Source organism: Tupaia chinensis, unplaced genomic scaffold (genome assembly GCF_000334495.1).
Source record: "Tupaia chinensis unplaced genomic scaffold, TupChi_1.0 Scaffold144472_1, whole genome shotgun sequence".
NCBI lineage: Eukaryota > Metazoa > Chordata > Mammalia > Scandentia > Tupaiidae > Tupaia > Tupaia belangeri.
In genome coordinates this window covers 868,300-890,620 of record NW_006204331.1, presented here as the reverse complement: position 1 = coordinate 890,620, position 22,321 = coordinate 868,300, and the positions used below count along the sequence as shown (strand labels likewise).

At 58.5% G+C, this 22,321-nt stretch overlaps 1 protein-coding gene across 3 annotated transcripts in view; it reads left to right on the top strand.

Moving 5' to 3' along the window:
- ZBTB46 (zinc finger and BTB domain containing 46) overlaps positions 1-22,321 on the top strand; it is a 58,604-nt gene that overhangs the window by 16,131 nt on the left and 20,152 nt on the right. For all 3 annotated transcript variants that reach the window (XM_006167076.3, XM_027767693.1, XM_027767692.1), the window contains exons 2-3: positions 6,370-7,334; positions 18,388-18,672. In XM_006167076.3, coding sequence (XP_006167138.1) covers positions 6,401-7,334; positions 18,388-18,672 — 1,219 coding nt within the window. In that variant the 5' untranslated portion in view covers positions 6,370-6,400. The remainder of the gene's footprint in view (positions 1-6,369; positions 7,335-18,387; positions 18,673-22,321) is intronic.

Here is a 22,321-nt window from a genome sequence, read left to right as displayed (position 1 = left end):
GAGATTTTCACTATAGGGCGTGTGCGCTCGCCAAACAGACAGAGAGAGACATAGAGACAGAAAGCGAGAAATCACCCCCCAGGGGGGATGGTCACGCCGCAATCCCTTCTCCTCCATTCTCTTCTCGGGATCTTGGGCACGCACGCACATGCGCCCAGCGTGAGTTTTAAGCCACCGGGTCCGGGACGCGAACCACGGTCGACTACGTGGGAGTCCAGCAACATAGCCATTACGCTAACTGCTGGTTCCTTTCTCTTGGAGTTTTGAGCACGCACCCCTGGCATGTTTTCCAAGCTGCCACGCTTGGGACTCGAACCATGGGGTCACCTATGTGGGATCCAGCAGCTGAACCACCACGACACCTGCTGGCTGCCTCTGGAAAAATTTTAAGAGATTAATTTTAAAAAGAAGGGGCTGGCAGGTGGCATGCTGGTGAAGCTCTGGACTCCAGTGTTGTTGACTGTGGTTCGAGCCCCAGATTCGGCCACTTGAAAATCACATGGGGTGCGTGCCGGAGGTCCTGAGGGAAGGATGACGGAGAAAGGATTACAGTGAGGCCGTTCTCCCCTGAGGGATGACTCTCACTCTCTGTCTCTCTGACAAATGCATATGCCCTGTGCCAAAAACCTTAAAATTTTTTTTCACTTGTCTGTTAGATTATATTTTAAGCAAACATTAAAATAAGACGTTTAAATTAAGTGTAACTGAGATGCAGAAGTTCTAAGACAGAGGTAAAAAAGAATGAAATGAAGTCTAAATGTGGTCAAATAATTTGGACTGCTGCTCCAGAGGGGCATCCACACCCTCAGTTTCTCTGAGTCGGCCGTGTTGTGGTGGTTGGAGCTCGACCCACATGGCCGATGGAGCAGTTCGAGTCCCAGGCTCTGCATCTTGAGGGGCGTGCTGCGTGTGTGGGTGTGCATTGTACCCCACAGGTGGGAACAAGCAGGGGGGGGCCTGCGGTGCGGTCACGCCCACGCGTGCTTCCTCCTCTCGCGCCCTCCGTGAGACGTGCACTTTCTCACAAAGTAGAAAAAGAAGAGTGTTCAGGAGGGGAAAGGTGTTCCTTAGCGTGACTCTGACAGGGCCAGGGTGGGGTGGGGCTCTGTGGCTTCTTTGAGGTCCAGCCTTGGGGACCTCCTGGTCCCCCACATGCCCATGAGAGCGTGAGGCTGCGTGCCCACGGACCATCTGGAGCTGCACGGATGCTGGGCCCAGGTGGCACCCAGCGCTCCCCATCTTCCTGGAACGGACAGCTTCTGGTAGGCGTGCTCAGGGACAGGGGAGTAACCCCGTCCCGCTTCTGGACGACTGCCCCGAACACACTACGCAGCAAATGCGATAGACTCGTGGCAGGCCTGGGTCCCATGCTTCTGTGGCCTTCACCCACAAGACTTCAGCACTCACTGAGGAGTGAGGGTGGGTGGCGCATGGCCGCCTTCGGCAACGTGGCTTCTGCTCATATTCTGGGCAGTTTCGTGGCCGCTACCTTTACTCCCGCTATCAGTGGAGAAGGTTCGGCGTGTTCCCTGCTTCCGGTGTGGCTGTGACCAGAAGGCTGAGCACCTGGCGACGTCCACCCCCTCAGCACCACCTGACCCAGGCGGGATGGCGGCACCAGCTTGACCAATGGGTCTGTGTGTGGCTGGGCAGATATGCGGCGGGGTCCCTGCAGCTGGCACAGGCGTGGCTGTCCCCCACGGCGCCTGGGCCCGGCCAGTTTGCACCCTCCTCTCCCAGACAGTGCGCACCGTCTCAACCCTGTGTCTCAGCCTCGTGGTGTCCACCGTGGTGCTGCTGTGGTCAGGCTGCACGCTGGGTTCCAGGCTGCAGTGTGCCCTCGCAGGCTTGGCTTCCTCTTCCTAAGTTGCACGCAGACGCCCTTCCCAGTACGGGGCCCGTGCATTTGAAGCCACACGGAAGGATCTGGTGTGCTGCTGGCCCAAGGGCGGGCGGAGGGCCATCCACCGAGTGCCTGGCTGTGCAGCTGCCCAGCCCACGTGCCCCGATCCCCTGGGCGTGCCCAGCGGTCGTGCTGAAGGCTGGTGCGGTGAGTGTCTGAAGATCCTGAGATGAGGGAGCTGTAAATAGAACAGGCTCTGGACGACTGGGGAGACGGCGGGGACGGTGCACCGTTTCTGTACGGTCTGGCGTCAGTGTAGAGCGGACCCCCTCCTCCCCTCACTGCCGCACGCTCCACGTGCCACACGTGGCCTTGGCCCGCGTGAAGCACAGGTGGTTGAGAGGCGCCCGCACGTGCCCTGTCTGCCGGAGTGTCCGTTTGATGGGGCAGGCCCACACCGCTGTCACAGGAAAGGCCACAGGCACGCTTACCCACAGGGCCCTTGTGGCGGAGCCACTGCAGGAGAGCCCCACGCGACGTCACGCAGGGTGCTGTTTGGGGTGTCCCCTGCTAGGCAGCAGCTGGGAAGCCAGTGTGAGGTGCCCAGGCCTCTGCCACGGGGAGGTGTGGCGTTGATACGGAGGGCGGGTGGAATCCGAGGCTAATGCCCTCCTGGAGCTGCTCTGCTGGGGGTCCCGTCCTCCTGGGTGTTTCTGCTGCAGACAGAGCCTTTGGAAAGGTGGTTTCATTTGTTCTTTATAGTGTACAACCTTTTTCCCCAAATGAAAGCTTTACTTTTGTTCTTACTGGAAAACCTTTGTAAGTACAAACTGATATATATATATATATTTTTTTTTGAGAGGTTTTCGCAATAGGGCGCGTGCGCTCGCCAGACAGACAGTGAGAGACAGAGAGACAGAGAGCGAGAAATCACCCCTCAGGGGGGATGGCCACGCCGCAGTCCCTTCTCCTCCATTCTCCTCCATTCTCTTCTTGGGATCTTGGGCACGCACGCACAAGTGCCCGGCGTGAGTTTAAGCCGCCGGGTCCGGGACTCGAACCACAGTCGACTACGTGGGAGTCCAGCGACATAGCCATTACACTAACTGCTGATCCCAGTACAAACTGATTTTATGTATTTAATTTGGATTTTTGTTGTAGAGCACGTGTGCTTGCCAGAGAAACAAACAGAGAGAAAGCGAGACAGCACCCCTGTGAGGAATGGCCACGTCACCATCCCTTCTCCTCCAATTTCCTCTCGGGATCTTGGACATGCACACACATGCACTGGTATCGAGTGGTTTTGGGATTTGAACCACAGTCTTCTATGTGGGAGTCCAGTGCCCTAATCACCATGCCACCTGTTGGCCCTGTTCTTCCTGATCTTTAAGGGGTCTGTTTTCCTTAAGTGAAGAGACTCCTTGGGACCAGTAGATGGCGTAATTGTTCTGTTGCTGGACTCCATGTAATCAACTGCGGTTCGAGTCCCAGACCCGGGTGCATGTGCATGATCTTAGGTATGTGCATGCCCAAGATCCTGAGAGTGGAATGTAGGGACTGCAGTGTGCCCATCCCCGCTAGGAGGTCATTTCTTGCTTCCTGTCTGTCTCTCTGGTGAATGCATGTGCCCTCTAGCAAAAAAAAAAAAGAGAGAGAGACTTCTTATTTACACAGGGAAATTGAATGATAGGACACGCAGCTCCTGGGCCTGCTGGTGGAGTCCTGGCTCAGGCGGCTTAATGCCACACGGCGGCCTGTGTGGTTTGAGCCCAGACCCACACTGGGGCCAGTATGTACCATGGTGATTGAGGGCACTGCACTCCCACATGGCTGACTGCGGTTCAAGTCTTGGACCTGGCAGCTTGCTTTCTCACTTTCCCTCTCTCTCTTGCTCTCTCTAAATCTGTCCCTCTCTGATCAAATTAAAATAAATAAAATAAAAGCAAAATAAATAAAGTTAAATAGAAAATACTTCTGTAAAAAAAAGAAAACCGGGGGCTGGCAGGTGGCATGATTGTTAAGGGCACTGGACTCCCACATGGCCGACTGTGGTTCTAGTCCCAGACTGGTGGCTTGCCTTCTCACTTTCCCTCTCTCTCTGTGTCTCTGTCTACGTCTCTCCAGTAAGTTACATGACCTCTAGCAAAAACTAAAGACAAAGCCCTGAGCGCCCTGCTCCAGGAGCAGGCTCACTTGAGGACTGCAGGCGTCAAGCCAGGGTGTCAGGGTTAAATGGTGGGTGTGTTGGGTGCCCCGCTCCATGTAGGCCATCGAATGCCCTGAACCCTGTGTGAAGGGTAAGCCTCTGGGGGCTTTCTGCCGGCACCCTCTTCCTGCCTACAGTGGTGAGGGCACCACTGGTTCCGCCCTGCCATGCCGGCTCGGCTGGTGTGGCTCCTTCCCTGCAGCCTGAATGCTCCCTGTCCCGTCCACGGTGAGGAGGGGATGCTGGGATGCTCTGCGATCATTGCACATGGTGGCTGAGCCCACAGAAGTAGCGTGTCCACCTCAGCCTGCCATCCGGGCTGATGTGGAGCTGCCATGGGGGCCAGCTGCAAGGGAGGCTGCAGGGTGGTGGCTGGGAGCTTGCAGCCTGACGGGAAGCGGGGCCAGAAGCCTGTGAGAGGACACAGTGAGGGCTGCTCCTGGGCGCTCTGAAGCCGAGTCAGGTGCTGTCTGTAGGGACTGGCTGGGGCAGTGAAGGTGCCCGGAGCCCCTCCCTCCGCCCACCCCAAGGGGCAGTTTGGGACCGCCCGTGCGCAGCCTGGCTTCCTGCTGGCGCACTGTGCACTTAGCTGAGCGCCGCTACCTTGGTGAGTCCACCCGGAGGTGGAGGTCGGCAGAGAAGGCCAAGTTCTTGGGCAGTGTGGGGGGCACATGAGCACCCAGATTCTCCTGTGGAGAGTCTAGCCCAAGGACCTTAGAATGGGACCTTATTTGGGAATAATAAGGTCACCAGAGGATCAGCAGGTGGCGTGCAGGGTAAGGCGGCTGGATCCCACGTGGCCGACTGCAGTTTGCATCCCGGACCTGCTGGCTTGAAAATCACACTGGGTGTGCATGCGTGTGCAAAATCCCAGGAAGAGACTGGAGAAGAAGGGACTGTGGTGTGGCCATCCCCCGGGGGGTGATTTCTCAATTTCTCTCTCTCTGTCTCCTCTCCAGCGAGCGCATGTGCCCTATGGCAGAAACCTAGCAAATGAAACAAAACCAAAGAATGGAGAGAAGAAGGGAGAAGTTAAATAAACTAGATGTTACTTTAAAAAAAAAAGGAAAGAAAAGGAGGACACACGGCGTGTGTGCCTCCGTGCCCTGCCCAGGCTCCTGAGAGGGGCAGGGATTGCAGCCTGACCGCCTCTGGGAGGTGGTTTCTCGCTTTGCCTCTCTGCGTCTCTCCAGCGGATGCACGTGCCCTACAGCAAGAAGATGTAAAAGAAAGAAAGTAAGCCGAAGGTCCTGTGGGCGTCACAGCCATGGCAGGTTCCTAGGCAGATTGTCCCGCACGGCCAGGCCCTTGTGCATGCACTTGCAGGGGACAGCACGGTGCGTCTGCTGGGAACGCCGGAGACGGCCGGGGCAGGGATGACCCCTGAGCAGCCAGCGCCCTCGCTTCAGACTCTCGGCCCCAGAACTACAAGCGCACGTTCCCTGTGGTGGCCGCGCCAGTGCAGAGCCATGGCAGCTCTGGGTGATGCCGGTCACTGGGCGCCAGCTGGGTGGGATCCAGGAGCAATTCTGAGTCTTTTCTGGCTCTGAGTTCGGGGCAGGGTGGCCCAGGAGGTTGTCATTCTCCAGCCCACACACTGCACGGTCCTGGGCACCGTCTCTCAGGAGCTCCGGGACCCCCCCTCTGTGCCCAGGGTGGGGCAGGGACCCGATGCAGGCGAGTCCCCTTCCTGAGTTGGTCTGAGCTCAGATTTTTGGGAAATTTCAGGGCTAAATATGGGACATCGATTCACCTGCTGCAAGTCCTTATTGGTGGGCTTTTTGTGTGGAAGTCTCATTTTTAAAATTTTAACTTTTAATTACTTTGTTAGGATATGTGCTCACCAGAGAAAGGGAGAGGAGAAAGCACCCCCCACAGGGAATGGGCCATGCTGCATTCCCTTCCCCGTCTGGGCGCGCACGCCTGATGTGTTTCTCGAGCTGCTGGGCTGGACCCACACCGCCGTCAGCCACGAAGGATCCGGCTGCTGTGACCACCACGCCACAGAGCTGGCCCGCGTGGAGATGTGCGTGGGGTGCAGGCCAGGACTGGGCATTTGTTTTGGCCAGTGGTGGTGGTCTGTCAGGGGAACTGGTGCTGTATGAGCCAGACTCCGTGTCCGTGTGGCTGTGGTTCACCCAGAGCACAGGAGCTGGGCTCCGGCATTCCCTCCCAGGCCAGACCCTCCGACGCCTGCTGCCCTCGCATGCCTGGTCTCCTTGCCGTGCACGGCTGCTGGGTGTGCAGCGCGGCCAACCCAGGCCTCCCCGCAGCCGTCTGCCTGGACCGTATGGCTGACTCTGTCCTTCTTGCCCTGCAGAGTTCGTAGAAGAGGCAGCGGCGGCTCCCAGATGAACGACCGGAAGGAAGACATGGAAATCGCCTCCCACTACCGGCACCTGCTGCGGGAGCTTGACGAACAGCGGCAGCACGGCGTCCTGTGTGACGTGTGTGTGGTCGTCGAGGGCAAGGTGTTCAAGGCCCACAAGAACGTCCTGCTCGGCAGCAGCCGCTACTTCAAGACCCTCTACTGCCAGGTGCAGAAGACGTCTGAGCAGGCCACGGTCACCCACCTGGACATTGTCACGGCCCAGGGCTTCAAGGCCATCATCGACTTCATGTACTCTGCCCACCTGGCGCTCACCAGCAGGAACGTCATCGAAGTGATGTCTGCCGCCAGCTTCCTGCAGATGACGGACATCGTGCAAGCATGCCACGACTTCATCAAGGCCGCGCTGGACATCAACATCAAGGCGGACGCCGCAGACGGGCTCCCCGAGCTCGAGGTGGGGGCCCCGGCCAGCGGCAGCACGGAGGCCCTGCTCTCGGCTGTGATGGCCGGAAGGAGCATCTCCCCGTGGCTGGCGCGGCGAGCGAGTCCCACCAACTCCTCCGGGGACTCAGCCATTGCCAGCTGCCATGAGGGAGGAAGCGCCTACAGCAGGGAGGAGCAGGAGCCCAAGGACGGCCCCGGGGATGCCTCCCCGCAGCCCCTGTGGCCCGGGGACGGGGCCTGCGGGGCACTGCACATCAAGGAGGAGCAGGTCTCACCGTCCCACTACGGAGGGAGCGAGCCGCCTTCTGCCAAGGACGGGGCAGCCCAGGGCACTTTTCCTGAGCAGGGCGCGGGGGCCGGCTGGCAGCCCACGGGCCGGAGGAAGAACCGGAAGAACAAGGAGACCGTCCGGCACATCACGCAGCGGGCGGGGGCGGGCAGCCGGGCCAGCTCCCCAGTGCCGTCCTTCCTCCCCACGTCGGCGTGGCCGTTCAGTGGCCGCGACTCAAGTAAGCCTTTCCTGCGCTCGGGGCGGGGCTCCGCGCTCCGTGTCGCGGGCTTAGTGGCGTTGTGTTGGTGACACGACACGTGTCCAGGCTCTCACTGGTGGCTTCCTGTGGTCACCTCTCTTCACAGGAAGTTGGTGTGGCCGGCATCACCCCCACGTAGAGGCCACTGCAGAGCTGAGGGGCTGAGCTGAGGGTCTGTCGTGGGAATAGGGCACACCCTGGAGGCAGCTCCCTGGTGATGGGTGTGGGTCTGGCATGCAGGGCAGCCTTCCCTCCCACGGGCAGCACTTGGGTAGCTAAGCTGGCCGCCAGCCTGACCTCGGCTCAGGTCCTCTGTCCCCACAGACGGCCGCTGTGGGTCAGTCCCAGTAAGTTTAAACCGGAATATCCCATGGGTGCTTCGTCCTCCGTGGGCCACCTCGGCTTGGCCAGGGTGAACAGCCTCCGAGCAAGGAGGGGCCGCAGGCGCTGCTGGTACGACCATGCAGACTCACGGGTGCTGCTCACAGGCTGAGCTGCGGGCCACGAGCTCCCACATCATCCCTGTGAGGGTCGGTGCCGGGGCGCCGGCGAGCTTCGCAAAAACTCACAGCCTGAAGAGTTGTTCCATGTGCCTCCCAGACAGGTGGGTGACGAATGTCACGTGTCCCAGGGGATGCACAGTCACAACGGGGTCCAGCTGAGCCTCTGCCCTGCCTCACCGCCCAGTCTCGCAGAGGGAGGCATCCCAGCAGCTGAGATTCGGGTTCTGTGGCCTGAACCGTGTCACCAGTGCTTGGGTGTGCTGAGGGTGGGCAGCCTGCTTCGCATCCTGTAAGTGCTCCCGGGCAGGGCTGGCAGGCCCCACAGAGGGGCTGCTCCTCCCTGCGGGTGGGAGTGAGCCCCACAGAAAGAACCCGAGGAGCTTCGAGCGTGGTGAAGCCAGGCCTCGAGAGACCGTGGCCTATAGGTCTGCGGCGAAGCACGGGTGACGTGGATTTTGCACTCGGCCGTCTCTAAGTGCCCGTCACTGCGTGGCCAGCAGGAGCGGATTCCCAGAGCTGCAGCAGCCCCCGTGTTCATCCCGGTAACCACGCTCCGCTCAGACACGCCGTAACTGGCCACTGTCCTGCAGCTGCTGTGCCTGCCCTGCCCAGGCTCTGGCTGGGCCCTTGCAGGAGCCACGTTGTGTGTCCACTGCAAGTTGGGTTCTCTCCTTGGCAGCCTGCCCCCCCGGTGCTGGTAGCACTGGCCCCAGGTCGTGAGAACCGAAGTGTGTCCAGACGTCCCCAGGCTCGAGAGAGCAGCCCTCCAGAACCGTTAACTGAACGAGGTAAGGGTGTCGAGCCCCTGAGTGGACAGGCAGGTGGTGTCTCCCTGCGGCTGTCCTCAGCAGAGGGCCGGGCCCACTCCTAACCTGTCGGCACTTCACTGTGCCTGACCACTATGCAAGGGCAGCAGGGCCTGGTGACGGCTCGACCCGACGGGCATGGGCTGCAGGCCACCAGCTGTCCCAGGACGCCACAGTGTGGGTGCTGGCTACCCGTGAGTGACACACCCAGAGCCTGTGGGCTGGCTGCTCCCAGTGCAGGCGTCAGGCAGAAGGTGTTTGAGTCCCACAAGTGATTTCTGCTGCGTTCCTCTGTTAGCATCTTAAAGCCCGTGCGTTACCACGGCAACTGCGAAAGGCTCCTGGTAGGTTATTCTGAGCTGCCGAGTCGCGGACGTGAGGTGTTGGCTTGTGCGTAGGACGGCTCTGCCCACGCCATGGTAGCCTGCCGTTCCCAAGCCTCTGCCCCTCCTGGTCCACAGGCTGGGGTCTGGAAGCGTGAGTCATACCCCAAGTGGAGGTTAGTTTGTTTTCATTGCAGGCTTATAGCATCTTAGAGAAGAACAGTGTGTTTATTCCTCAGCCGTGTTCAGGAGGGAGAGTCCCTCTCCAGGATGATGGGTCAGGTGGTTTCTGTGGCCACGTGGAGCCTTTAGCCCCAATGCTCACCTTCCAGCCTCTGCCAGGGGCCACCTAACTTGTCCCCTCTGCACCAGGGACCACCTAACTTGTCCCCTCTGCTCCAGGGGCCACCTAACTTGTCCCCTCTGCTCCAGGGGCCACCTAACTTGTCCCCTCTGCTCCAGGGGCCACCTAACTTGTCCCCTCTGCACCAGGGACCACCTAACTTGTCCCCTCTGCACCAGGGACCACCTAACTTGTCCCCTCTGCACCAGGGACCACCTAACTTGTCCCCTCTGCACCAGGGACCACCTAACTTGTCCCCTCTGCTCCAGGGACCACCTAACTTGTCCCCTCTGCTCCAGGGACCACCTAACTTGTCCCCTCTGCTCCAGGGACCACCTAACTTGTCCCCTCTGTACCAGGGGCCACCTAACTTGTCCCCTCTGCTCCAGGGACCACCTAACTTGTCCCCTCTGCACCAGGGACCACCTAACTTGTCCCCTCTGCACCAGGGACCACCTAACTTGTCCCCTCTGCACCAGGGACCACCTAACTTGTCCCCTCTGCACCAGGGACCACCTAACTTGTCCCCTCTGCTCCACCTTGGCTCATGGTGACCATGGCACCCACCAGCTTTTAAGAGTGCTTTTTTGAAACAAAAGACCAAACATATTTATATTCTTTTCTTGAGAGATTTTTGCTACAAAGCACATACACTTGCCAGAAAGACAGAAAGTGAGAAATCAGCCCCGGGGCACTGACCACACCCTGTCCCTTCTCCATGGTCCTGTCAGGATTTAGGCACAAGTGCCCCATGTGTTTCAACCACTGGGTCTGGGATTTTTTTTTTTTTAAGAATTATTTTATTTAAATTTATTTATTATTATTATCATTATTATTTTCCAGTTTGACCAGAGAGAGACAGAGAGAGAGAGAGGAAGTGAGAAAGCAAGCTACCAGGTCCGAGACTTGAACCGCGGTTGGCCATGTGGGAGTCCAGCGCCTTTAACCACCATGCCACTTGCCGGCCCCTGGGTCTGGGATTTGAACTGTGGTCAGCCACGTGGGAGTCCAGCACCTTAACCACTGTGCCATCTGCTGGTCCTTAAACACGTTTTAAAAAATCTTTGTGATGGAGCCAGCAGGTCGCTTGGTGGTTAAGGCACTGGACACGCCAACATGGCTGACCACAGTTCGAGTCCTGGACCTGGTGGCTTGGTTTCTCACTTTCCCTCTTTCTCTGCTCGAATTACAATAAGTGAGTGAATACGGGGCCCGTAGGTGGTGGGGTGGTCGAGGCACCGGACTCCCATACGCCAGCCATGTTTGACTCTTGGACCTGGAGGCTTGCTTTCTCATTCTCCCTTTATCTCTCTCCCTCCTTTTTTCTCTTTCTGGTCAAATTAAAAAATAATAACAATAATAAGTAAAATTAAGTAAATAATTTTAAAAATAAAGGAATGAATAAATAAAATTAAATAATTAAAAAAATTGTGTGTGTGTGAGAGGGCACATGTGCTTGCTGGAGAGACAGAGAAAGAGAGAGGGAGAGAGACCATTCCTTCTGGGGACTGGGGGCGTTGCGCTGGCACCTGTGGCCCCATTGCTGTGTGGCCCTGTCGTGGGCACGGTCTCCCTTGGGCCAGGCCGCAGAGGGAGGCTGTGGCGAGCCCAGAGCAGCTGGGAAGGCTCTGATGAGGTGACTGCACTTTTGCTCTGGCCGAAGCTGGAGGCAAGCTCTGACCCAACCACACTCTCGTGGACCTAGTTCTGCAGGGATGAAGCCCCACAGCTGGGACGGGGCCTGGGCTCATAGCCAGTGCACTTGGGTGTGGTGGGGCTGGAACACCAACTGTTCTTTTGAAAACCGATGGGGCAGCAGGTGGCATGGTGGCTAAGGCGCAGGACACTCCCATGTGGACACGGTTGGAGTCTCGGACCTGGTGATCTGCCTTCTCACTCACTCTTTCTCTTTCTCTCTCTGGTCAAATTAAAATAAATGAATAAGTAAATAAAATAAAATAATTTTTTTTAAAAAAAGAAAATTTTGATAGCTCTTTGTTCAACCTTTTTTTTTTTTTTCATTTTTTAGTTTTGTTGTAGGGCATGTGCACTCACTAGAGAGAGAGCACACACGAGCGCGCCGTCCCCGGGAGACGGCCAGCTGCAGCCCTCCCTCCTCCGTCTTCCTTTTGGGGGTTTTGGGCACGCACTCACACGTATCGGGACTCAGACCGCGTGGTGGGTCGTGTGGGCACCAGCCCCTCACCCTCTGTGCCACCGACTTACGTGCAAACCATGTTCAGACCGAGACGCCCGAGGAAGGGGCAGAACCCGTCCGCTCTGCGTGTTGACATGGCCCCGGCCAGAAGCCCTGTCAGGACCAGCTGGGCATCTGCAGTATGGCCACTTTTGCCTTTGGACTTTACACCAGCAGGTGCCCACTCTGGGCTCTGCCACGGGCTCTCTTGCCTCCTGGAGGGCTGAGGCAGTGTCTGCTTCTGCTCGGTGAGTGGGGCCCGTGGCATGGACACAGCCCCGTCACTGTCGAGCCTCCAGGGTCTGTTCTGCCCGCTCCCCCTCCTGCATGTTTTTTGGGGCTTCTGGGTGTGTCTGTTTCTGTTCCTTACTTTAAAGATCGTCAAAGGACACGTGTGCTTGCCAGCCAGAGAGAGAAACAGAAAAGGAGTGGGAGAGGGAAGGCACCCTGCTGCAGTCCCGTCTCCTCCCCCTCCCCGCCCTGTACTGCACATCCAGGGTGTCCCCATCCGGTGTGTCCCGGGCTGCAGGGCTGCGATTCGAACCCCAGTTGGCCATGTGGCTCCAGCTCCCAACCACGGTGGTGGGTGGCCGTCCATTTCCAGGTTGTGACTGGGTCCCACCGGCGCCGTAACTCGTCAGGCTGAAGCAACACGAGTTTACCCTCTGACAGTCCCGGACGTGTAGGCTGACTCCTCCCGGGACTCCTGAGATAGGTGTTTCCTTGCCCTTTCCAGCTCCTAGCGGCCACCCACATCCTTCGCCCGGTGGGCAGCTTGCCTTCCTCAGCCTCTGTCCTCATTGCTCTGTGTCTGACCCTTGCCATTCTGTGTGGGCCCCCAGGTCCTCCAGGACAAGCTGCCTTGAGACCTGGAGCAGCAAAGGCCCTCTGCCATGTAGGTGACAGCCACAGGCTCCTGGGGGACATCTAGGGATGGCACCTGGGGGACGTCAGCTTACCCAGGGTGTGCAGAGGACTACCAAGGTAGCTTTGGGGGTGAAACTTGCCATTCCTTTTCTCTGTGTTTTTTTTTTTTGCGATAGGGAGTGTGTGCTTGCTGGAGAGAGAGAAGGCCCCTCAGGGTGATGCCCGGTGCCGTCCCTTGTCCCCCATCCTCCAGGGGTTTTGAGCACACATGCACTCGTGCCCAGCGTGTTTTTGCTGTGGAGCCAGCCGTGTGGAATCCCACGCCTTAGCCTGTGTGCCACCTGTTGGCCCCTTTCTGTGGAGATGTGGTGCACACGGGAAGCGAGCGCGGTTTCCAAGCCCTTGGTCTGAGTGGCTCGTCCTCTCCTAGCATCGGAACAGGAAAACTGACACAGAAAGGTCGAGACGCTCCTCGACTCTCCGGTTAACACTCTGCCTTATTGCATATTTACCTATCTTGTCACCCAAAAAAGCATCTTAGTTTTCAGTGCATTTCACAGCGTGTCGACTTCGGAATGTTTCGCCCCCTCACACTTCAGCCTCCCCAGAGCACAGTGTTTGTGGGTTCCAAGTCCTGTGAGGTACACCCACTCCGATATACCTTCGGATAAGTTTTATTTTATTTATTATTATTTTTAGAGATATTTTTATTATAGAGCACATGTGCTCATTGGAGAGGCAGAGAGACTAAAAGCAAGAAATTGGCCCCTAGAGGGGCTGGCCATGCCACAGTCCCTTCTCTTCCATTCTCCTCTTGGGATCTTGGGCATGCACGTACACAGGCCCTGTGTGAGTCCCAAGCTGCCAGGTCTGGGACTTGAACTGCAGTCGATGATGTGAGTCCAGCACTGTAACCATGACACCATCTGCTGGTGCCAGTTTTTTTTGTTTTGCTGGTCCCAGTTTTTTTTTTTTTTTTTTTTTTTAATAGGGAATTTTGGCATAGGGCACGTGTGCTCACCAGAGAGACAGAGACAAACTGAGAACTCACCCTCCGGGAGATGGTCACACCACAACCCCTTCTCCATCCTCCTCTCAGGATTTGGGGCATGTGTGCATTTTCAAGCCACCAGATCCGGGACGTAGACCGTGGTCTGCCACGTGGGAGTCCAGCAGAGTCCAGGGCCTTAACCACCGCACCATTGCTGGCCCACACTTTGACAAATGCATGCACTAAGCCCTGTGAGGGCCTGAGTGTTCTCGGGGTCATCAGGCCCTCGCCCCCAGGCAGCCGCTGAGTGGACTTCCCGCCAGCTGGACAGGCCTCGAATGTTGCTCCGTGGCCGTGAGGCGAGGTGCCGTCATTGCCTGGGCTCGAGGCTCGCCCCGGTGGTGCAGGGTCTGAGCCGTTGGGACCCGCTGCCTCCTGTTGCCGTCTCTTCTGAAGGGCTGTCAGTCCCTGAAGAACACTTGGTGTCACCGGGTGCCCACTGCAGCCCAGGAAACTTGTTTTTATCCCAATGAGGCATTTTATTTGCCTATGTGTGTTACATCCCTAGAAAAACAATCCCAGGATCCTCCCTCCTGTTTCTGTCTTGCTTCATGGTCCATGATGACAGCTGAGGCCGTTAGGATGATGAAGCCAGACTGCCGCGATGGGAGCAGGTTGTTCTGCCATGTCTCCAGATCTTTGAGCTGCACATCAGCTCCGGGGCTGAGCAGCCCGCACTGTTTAACCTGCCAGTGAGGCTCGCGGCCATTGTCCCAGCTCTGTGGTGCTCAGCGATCTCACATTCGGCCACGTAACCATGCATCGTCGCAGCTAGAAAGCAGACGTGACCAGAGCACGGCCTAGGACCTGGCGCTTCCTCTCTTCAGCACTGCTGACGCTCTCGAGAGCACCAGCCAGGACACTCGTGCACACAGTCGTGGCGGCACAGAAAGATGGCGGAAAGAGCCTGGGTACCTGATGCTGGGAGAAGTCGTTTCTCCAGGCCAGCTGGTGTGGAGTCAGGATGGCTGGATTCTCACACGACCAACTGCAATTTGAGTCTCAGACCCAGTGGCTTGAAAATCACACCAGGCACATGTGCGTGCAAGGAGTATGGAGAAGGGATTGTGGCATGACCATCCTCCCTGGGGGGTGATTTCTCACTTTCCCTCACTCTGTATCTCTGTCCCTCTCTTCTCTGGTGAGTGCACAGGCTCTATGGCAACAACCTAAAAAAAAAGAAAGCCATTCTTGGGGCCAGCAGGTGGTGAGGCGGTTAAGGCTGACCACAGTTTGAGTCTCAGACCTGGTGGTTTGCTTTCTCACTTTCCCTCTCTCTCTCTGTGTCTGTCACTCTCTGGTGAGTGTGTGTGCCTATAGCAAATTTTAAAATAATAATAGTAAACAAAGTTAGATAAATATTTTTCTTTTAAAAGAAAGAAAGCCACCTCCAACTGGAGGCTGTCAAGTCCAAGGTCAAGATTTCGGCAGAGCGGGTGCAGGGCCAGGTGTCGACATGGCCTCATCGCCCTGGAAGGCCCCACTCAGAACCATGCTGGCCCGGCTCAGATGGACCAAGCCCGTGGCCCCTGCGACATGAGCGGCTGTCACAGCTCACCCACCATCGTGGCCCCTTTTTCATGCTTCCTGTATACCCGGTCTCTCGATGGCTCGGCTACTTTGACATTGTTCGCCACGGTGTTGCCCTTACATCAGAAGATGCGCTAAACGCCATCCAGAAATTTGGAGTGAACCGTCGTGGCCCAGGCACCTGGCAGAGGCTACAGGACTTCAGGAATCCAGAGCTGACCTGCGCCGTGGTCACCGGGACGAGGACACGGTTTGCTTTTGGGGTGGCCCTGGTGGCTGAGGGTGACGGGGGAAGGGCGGCCTCTGCTCTGTATGGGGCCCACAGAGCACTGAGGCCTGCATCTTCCCTGCGGTGGAGGCTCGCGGCCATTGTCCCAGCTCTGTGGTGCTCAGCGATCTCACATTCGGCCACGTAACCATGCATCGTCGCAGCTAGAAAGCAGACGTGACCAGAGCACGGCCTAGGACCTGGCGCTTCCTCTCTTCAGCACTGCTGACGCTCTCGAGAGCACCAGCCAGGACACTCGTGCACACAGTCGTGGCGGCACAGAAAGATGGCGGAAAGAGCCTGGGTACCTGATGCTGGGAGAAGTCGTTTCTCCAGGCCAGCTGGTGTGGAGTCAGGATGGCTGGATTCTCACACGACCAACTGCAATTTGAGTCTCAGACCCAGTGGCTTGAAAATCACACCAGGCACATGTGCGTGCAAGGAGTATGGAGAAGGGATTGTGGCATGACCATCCTCCCTGGGGGGTGATTTCTCACTTTCCCTCACTCTGTATCTCTGTCCCTCTCTTCTCTGGTGAGTGCACAGGCTCTATGGCAACAACCTAAAAAAAAAGAAAGCCATTCTTGGGGCCAGCAGGTGGTGAGGCGGTTAAGGCTGACCACAGTTTGAGTCTCAGACCTGGTGGTTTGCTTTCTCACTTTCCCTCTCTCTCTCTGTGTCTGTCACTCTCTGGTGAGTGTGTGTGCCTATAGCAAATTTTAAAATAATAATAGTAAACAAAGTTAGATAAATATTTTTCTTTTAAAAGAAAGAAAGCCACCTCCAACTGGAGGCTGTCAAGTCCAAGGTCAAGATTTCGGCAGAGCGGGTGCAGGGCCAGGTGTCGACATGGCCTCATCGCCCTGGAAGGCCCCACTCAGAACCATGCTGGCCCGGCTCAGATGGACCAAGCCCGTGGCCCCTGCGACATGAGCGGCTGTCACAGCTCACCCACCATCGTGGCCCCTTTTTCATGCTTCCTGTATACCCGGTCTCTCGATGGCTCGGCTACTTTGACATTGTTCGCCACGGTGTTGCCCTTACATCAGAAGATGCGCTAAACGCCATCCAGAAATTTGGAGTGAACCGTCGTGGCCCAGGCACCTGGCAGAGGCTACAGGACTTCAGGAATCCAGAGCTGACCTGCGCCGTGGTCACCGGGACGAGGACACGGTTTGCTTTTGGGGTGGCCCTGGTGGCTGAGGGTGACGGGGGAAGGGCGGCCTCTGCTCTGTATGGGGCCCACAGAGCACTGAGGCCTGCATCTTCCCTGCGGTGACCCTCCTGCCCTGCCCTGAGTCCTGGAGGAGGGCTCCGTGACCCTCCAGCCCGTCTCCTGAGGCTGGGCCTGCGTCACTCGGAGGCCCCGCCTGGCCCAAGCAGCGGTAACAGGTTTACCGGGAGGCCAGGCTGAGGTTCAGGTGGACTGAGCTGGACATCGGCTGCCAGGGACCTGTCCCTGGGTCTCCAGATGCACAGCCTTGAGAACTGCAGATCATGGTCCGGTCGAGAGGGCGCTGTGGCCGGGCCGTGGGAGCCCCCGTGCTCAGGGCAGGGCAGTGCCTCGTCTAGACCACTCGTCTCTCTCTCGAATACTGGCCCATTGCCCTTCACTCTGTGCTTCCTCTCCCCTAAAGTACCCTGGTTTATTTTCCTCTTAAAGTGAGACGTCAACCCCAGGGGGAACAGTCATGCCACAGTTCCTTCTCTGTCTGCCTCTGGGATTTGGGGCACACACGTGCATGCTCCCGGCGTGATTTGAACTGTGGTCTGCCACGTGGTCCCGTGCCTTAACCACTGTGCCACTGCTGGTCCGTTTTGGTTTTAATTGCCAGGGCTGTGCACACTCACCAGAAAGACAGGTGGGGAGCAAGAAAGCACCCCAGGAGGGGGTGCAGGGATTCGAACCATGGTCAATCGTGTGGGACCGACTCCCTGACACAGTGCTCAGCTGGCGTGTGAGGGCTGCCCTAGGACTTAGGGGCTGTGTCTGAAGACACAGGGTGCTGTGCTGTCCACGTCCTGCTGCCCCAAGCCCTCGGCCACCAGCCTCCTTCCTTGTCTGGGCCTCTGGCTCCTGCATGTGCCCGGTGGACGCTCCACGCAGGGCCCAAAGGCATCCTCTTAAAGGGACAGCCTACTGAGTGTGACTCGCCACTGACGGGACACCCTGAGGTTGTTCTTGACCTCAGAGCGGTGCAGCCACCCTCAGTCGGCTGTGGAGCACCACCGCCCCAAACCGAGACCCCACTCTAGGTGTAGCCTCCAAGCCCCTGCCCCTCCCCAGCCCTGGCAGCCTCTAATCTGCCTTCTGTCGCTTTGGGTCCGCCCATTCCACTTCATAGAAACGAAATACTGTGAGGTGGGGTCTTCACCGCTGGCTCTTTCACCGGCACCAGGCCCTCCATGCTGAGGCCGAGTCGGCGCCCCCTTCCTGCAGCCGGCGGCACAGTGGTGCGGCTGTGTGCTGTCCACGGTGCGTGCTGTGTGGCTGCACACCAGGGCCCTGCACTGAACACTTACACACAGGCTGCGTGTGGACGTGTGTTCTCGCCGCTACTGGGAACATGCCTCCCTCTAACATTCACTGAGGTCACAGATCAATTCTGAGTGTCTCATCTTTTTTTTTTTTTAATTTTCTAGAGGCCACGTGGGTTGCTAGAGAGATGGGGTGGGGGGCACCCACTCCGGGGCAGCCCGCCGCAAGCCCCTCTCTTTCTCCTTTCGGGAGTTTGGACACGCACATACACGCACCCAGAATGTGTTGTAAGCCACTGGGCCTGGGACTTGAGCCACACAGCTGGCCATGTGGGGTCCAGCCGCCTTGGCCACCACTCCAGCTGGCCCAGCGAGCCACCCGGGCTGCCTCTGCCCTGTCCTGGGTGCTCACCCACCCGTTGCTTTGGATCGACCTCCCACCGGGGGTCTGGTGGTGGCTTTGCCACTCTCCGGGGCATGTCATGGCCCTGACGTGCCAGGGCTCCGGGCGCCCTGCTTGGTTCACGGGCTGGGTGGGACTCGATGCTGTCCCACAGCCTGCAGAGGCGGTCAGAGCTCCTCACATACCTCCGTCTTTACGCTTCGCGCTGGGAGAGGCTGACGTGCCCATGTGCTCTCTAACACGCATGTCCCTCCCACCTCCAGGTGCAGACCTGACTGTCACCGAGGCCAGCAGCTCGGACGGCCGTGGGGAGAGGGCCGAGCAGTTTGCACACGTGGATGAGGGTCTCCTGGGAGGAGAAGCCAGCTGCCTGGGCCCACCCCTCACCCCCGAGAAGGACGAGGCACTGCACCAGGCCACCGCCGTGGCCAGCCTGCGGGCGGCACTAATGAGCAAGAACAGCCTGCTGTCTCTCAAGGCCGACGTGCTTGGGGATGACGGAGCCCTGCTGTTCGAGTACTTGCCCAAAGGTGCCCACTCGCTGTCCTGTAAGTGCGGGGTGCAGCGCCGCTTCGCGCTAGTCTGTTCTGGCCATTGGGCGTGAGATTGGGTGGACTGACTGGGGACGCAGCTATGGCCACCCGCTCAGGACTGCAGTGGCAGCTGCGGCCTTTCCACCTCCCTGTGGGAGGTGACGAGGCCATGTCACAGCCTGGACTGGCCTCCAGGTCCCGGGGGATGGCCCCTGAGCTTGCCCCGTGGAGGGAGAGGGCATGGGCGGGGGTCGTCGGGCACGCAGTGGGAAACTGCCCTGGGCTTGCAGGCCCCGTCCACACTCGAGCCTGCGGTGTCCGTGCCTAAAGGCTATCAAGCCCAACCATGGAATGAGCTTGCCCGGAAGGGGCCCCGTGGGGACAGGGGCCTTTGTGGCACAGTGTGGCCCTCCGTCCGGCCTCAGTGCTGCGCCTCATGCCTGTGGGGAAGCGGGTGGGCCATGGCTCCTGCCCAGGCTGGCTGCATGAGTGTGTGTGGTGGCGTTGCCTCCAGCCCCAGGCACCGTGAGCACAGCCCCCCTCCGCTCCCCAGAGAGGTGAGGCGTGAGCTTCTCTAGTCTGCGCTGCCAGGCATCAGCCCTGGGTGAGCGGTCGCCAGTCCTTGGTCCTGGAGGCCACGTGTGCGGTGGCAGTGCTGGTGCTGCCGAGGGCCATGTGACCGCCCCTGCCAGCAGGTGGCTGTTCCGTTGACACGAGAGGACGGCCAGGTCTGGCTCCCCATGGAGGCGCAGACCCCAAGACCTCGAGGGCTGGTTTGGGTGTGTGCAAGGTCCCCTTTCTGGCTGCAGTGCCTGTGTCCTGGGTCCTGAGTGACGTGAGGAGCGTGGTGTCCACCGTGGTGGTTGGGCCGTGGTGCACACCTCTGTCCTCACCAACTGCAGCATGTGTCGTCGGCACTGAAGCCTTCCTTGGAGCTCGGGGTGGGTGAGGGTAGTGGAGCGCGTCGCCGTGACTGGTGTCATGGGACTCTTCCTCCTCTGTGTTCCCGAGGGCCCGAGTGGCGGCCGAGCAGCTGCAGGAGTGGGCTGGGGTCGAGCCAGGGCTGGTGTACCACAGGCCTTGTCAGCCACATGGCCTCGGGTGCCCCGAGAACATCTCTGGGGCCAGCAGGTGGTGCGGGACTAAGGTGCTGGACCTCACGTGGCCACCTGCAGTTCTGGTCTCGAACCTGGCTGTTGATTCTCACTTTCTCTCTCTCTGGTCAAATTAAAAAATAATGATAATAAGTAAATAAATAAATGAAACAAAGAAAGGGTGTGTCGTTGGAAACCTAGGTATGGTCAGGACCCCAGGAGGCCAGTTTAGGGTTTGAGGGCCTGGAACGTGTGCCCAGGACAGCTCTGTGCTGGGACCCCCAGGTGGCGGGGACACTGGGGTCACTGGGAAGGAGCAGACTGCAGCAGGGCCAGCGGGTGTGGAGGCCGGAGGGAGGGCCGCCACCCTCCTGTGCAGGGCTTGGGCCTTTGCGCTCTGTCTAGTCCCGTGTCTTGGCCTCCTCAGGCAGGCCTGAGACGGGCCCTCTGGTGCCTGATGAGGCTGACCGCCTATTGTCAGGAGGGTTCTGGGGTGAGGACAAGCGGGCTGCCCGTGCCCATGGCCCCACCTCCAGAGTGTTTGTGTCGGAAGCTGTGCCCAGGTGGGCCGAGGGGCACAGCTAGCCCAAACAGCCCTTTCGCCCACTTGGGGAGGTCGGTCTGGTGGGGCAGGTGTCCAGGGGAGAAGCCCCACTCCTGCCTCAGCTGCCCTGGCAGTTTCTGCCCGTCCCCTCAGTACAGGGCTGGGCTGAGCCACCCCCTGAGGGCCCGCGGGGCTGGTGTGCCTGAGCATGGCCTGGACTCCACATGGACGAGGGTTCTGGTCAGACCCACAGCTCCTGGTGCGGCTGTGGAGCCGCGGCCCCAGGTCTGGCCAGTAGGTCATCTTACTGCTTGTTTAAGTCCTTTGTTTTTAATATTCTAAAAACTGAACTTTTCTGCTAAGAGTTTACCCTCTCGTTTCTGTAGATAATGGTCTGCCGCCCCCGTGGCTGGAGGACTGTGAGCAGGTGCTGGGGGCCGAGTGTGGCAGGTCTGGACACCTGCCAGCGGGCGGCACGCCACGGAGCTTGGCAGGGCTGGGCTGTTTTTTTTTTCATAAAGTGACATCAGCATGTTGCCGGGCAAACTCTAGATCGAAGAATATAAATCCCAGGACAAAAGCCTTCATTCTCCAGAAACCTGCGGTCTGGAAATGCACTGCCTTGCCCCTGGTGCCTGAATGGGCCCTCATGGGCCCCACCCTCTGGGCGAGTGTGTGGGCACTGGCCTGCGTAGGCAGCCTCGGCCTGGAGGTCGCCTCGCCCTGCACTCTAAGCTGGGCGCTCTGAAGTGGTGGCCAGGGGAAGGTGGGCCCTACAGAGGTCGTGGAGCCGGGGAAGGCAGGGGCCGTAGCTGCCACCTGGGTGTGCATGGCTGTGACGTGGCGCCATGCTCCTGTGCTAGCCAGGAGCTGCCTCTCAGGCCTGGCTGCCCGTGAGCCAATCTCCGGTGCACACAGCCCCGCTACACGGTGCAGGGAGGCGCCGCAGCTCCTCGATGTGCAGTTTGGCAGCAGTTCCAGCTGTCGGCTGCTGTCGGTCCCGCCCCAGCCCGTCCGTCAGGAGCTCTCCATGGTTGGGTGAGTGTCGTCTGCTTGTGGCGATTTTGCACAGCAGGGCAGGGGCTGCACATGTCCTGTGGTCGGAGCCGCCTGACCCACAGGCAGCACGGACAGTCGGAGCGGTTGGTGGGCTCAGGGGTCCTTCCCAGGTGGCTCTGGGACATTCTAGAAAACCCGAAATAGTCTTCTTTTCATAGGCTCTTGGCTTTGACAATTAATTTCAACAGATGGTGGTTTTGTTACTAGATCATGAATCTTCTCTTTTAGTTTGTTCTAGGGCATGCATGCTCACTGGAGCCAGGTGGGGGGGTGAGACGTCACTGCAGTCCCTTCTCCATTCTCCTGTCAGGGCTCTGGTACACACGCACACGCACCCACTGTGTTTTCCAAGCCACTGGGCTCAGGACTCGAACCCCTCAGCAGGCCATGTGGGGAGCAGGCCCAATCGTGCATCTTCCGACCGCTTCACAGGGGCCTTCTGCACTTCCTGTTCTCGTTCTGTGCAGCTCGACTGCCTTCCACTCACATTCGTTTCCAGCAGTGGGTTAACTAACATCCGGCCTGTTAATAGCCATCGTTCAGCAAATAGGAACCATGGAAAAAATTTTGAACCTGGCTGTTTCACATATCTGTGGGTGTGTATCGATCTGCCAGGACCTTGGTGCTGCCTTCTTGGGTCCTGGAAAAATGCCGTCAGGATTCCAGAAACTGGGAGCAGTAGCAGCACCCACTGTGCAGTGCCGAAGCCAGATGGGCCCGGTGCTGGCCAGCCTGGACACAGCACAAGCGTGCACTGCCCTCCGGCTGGCTGGGGAGACGGGGACGAGGCTGACGTGAGCCCGTGGAGGGTACCTGCCTCTCGCACTCTCTCAATCAATGAATAAATAAATAAGCTTGAAAAGAACACGGGTAACGGGTTTCAATGAGCCTGCCAGCTGTGGGCACAGGGGGGTTTGAGTCCCTTGTCGACTGAGGCGCCATCGCAACACCTGTGCCAACCCAGAAT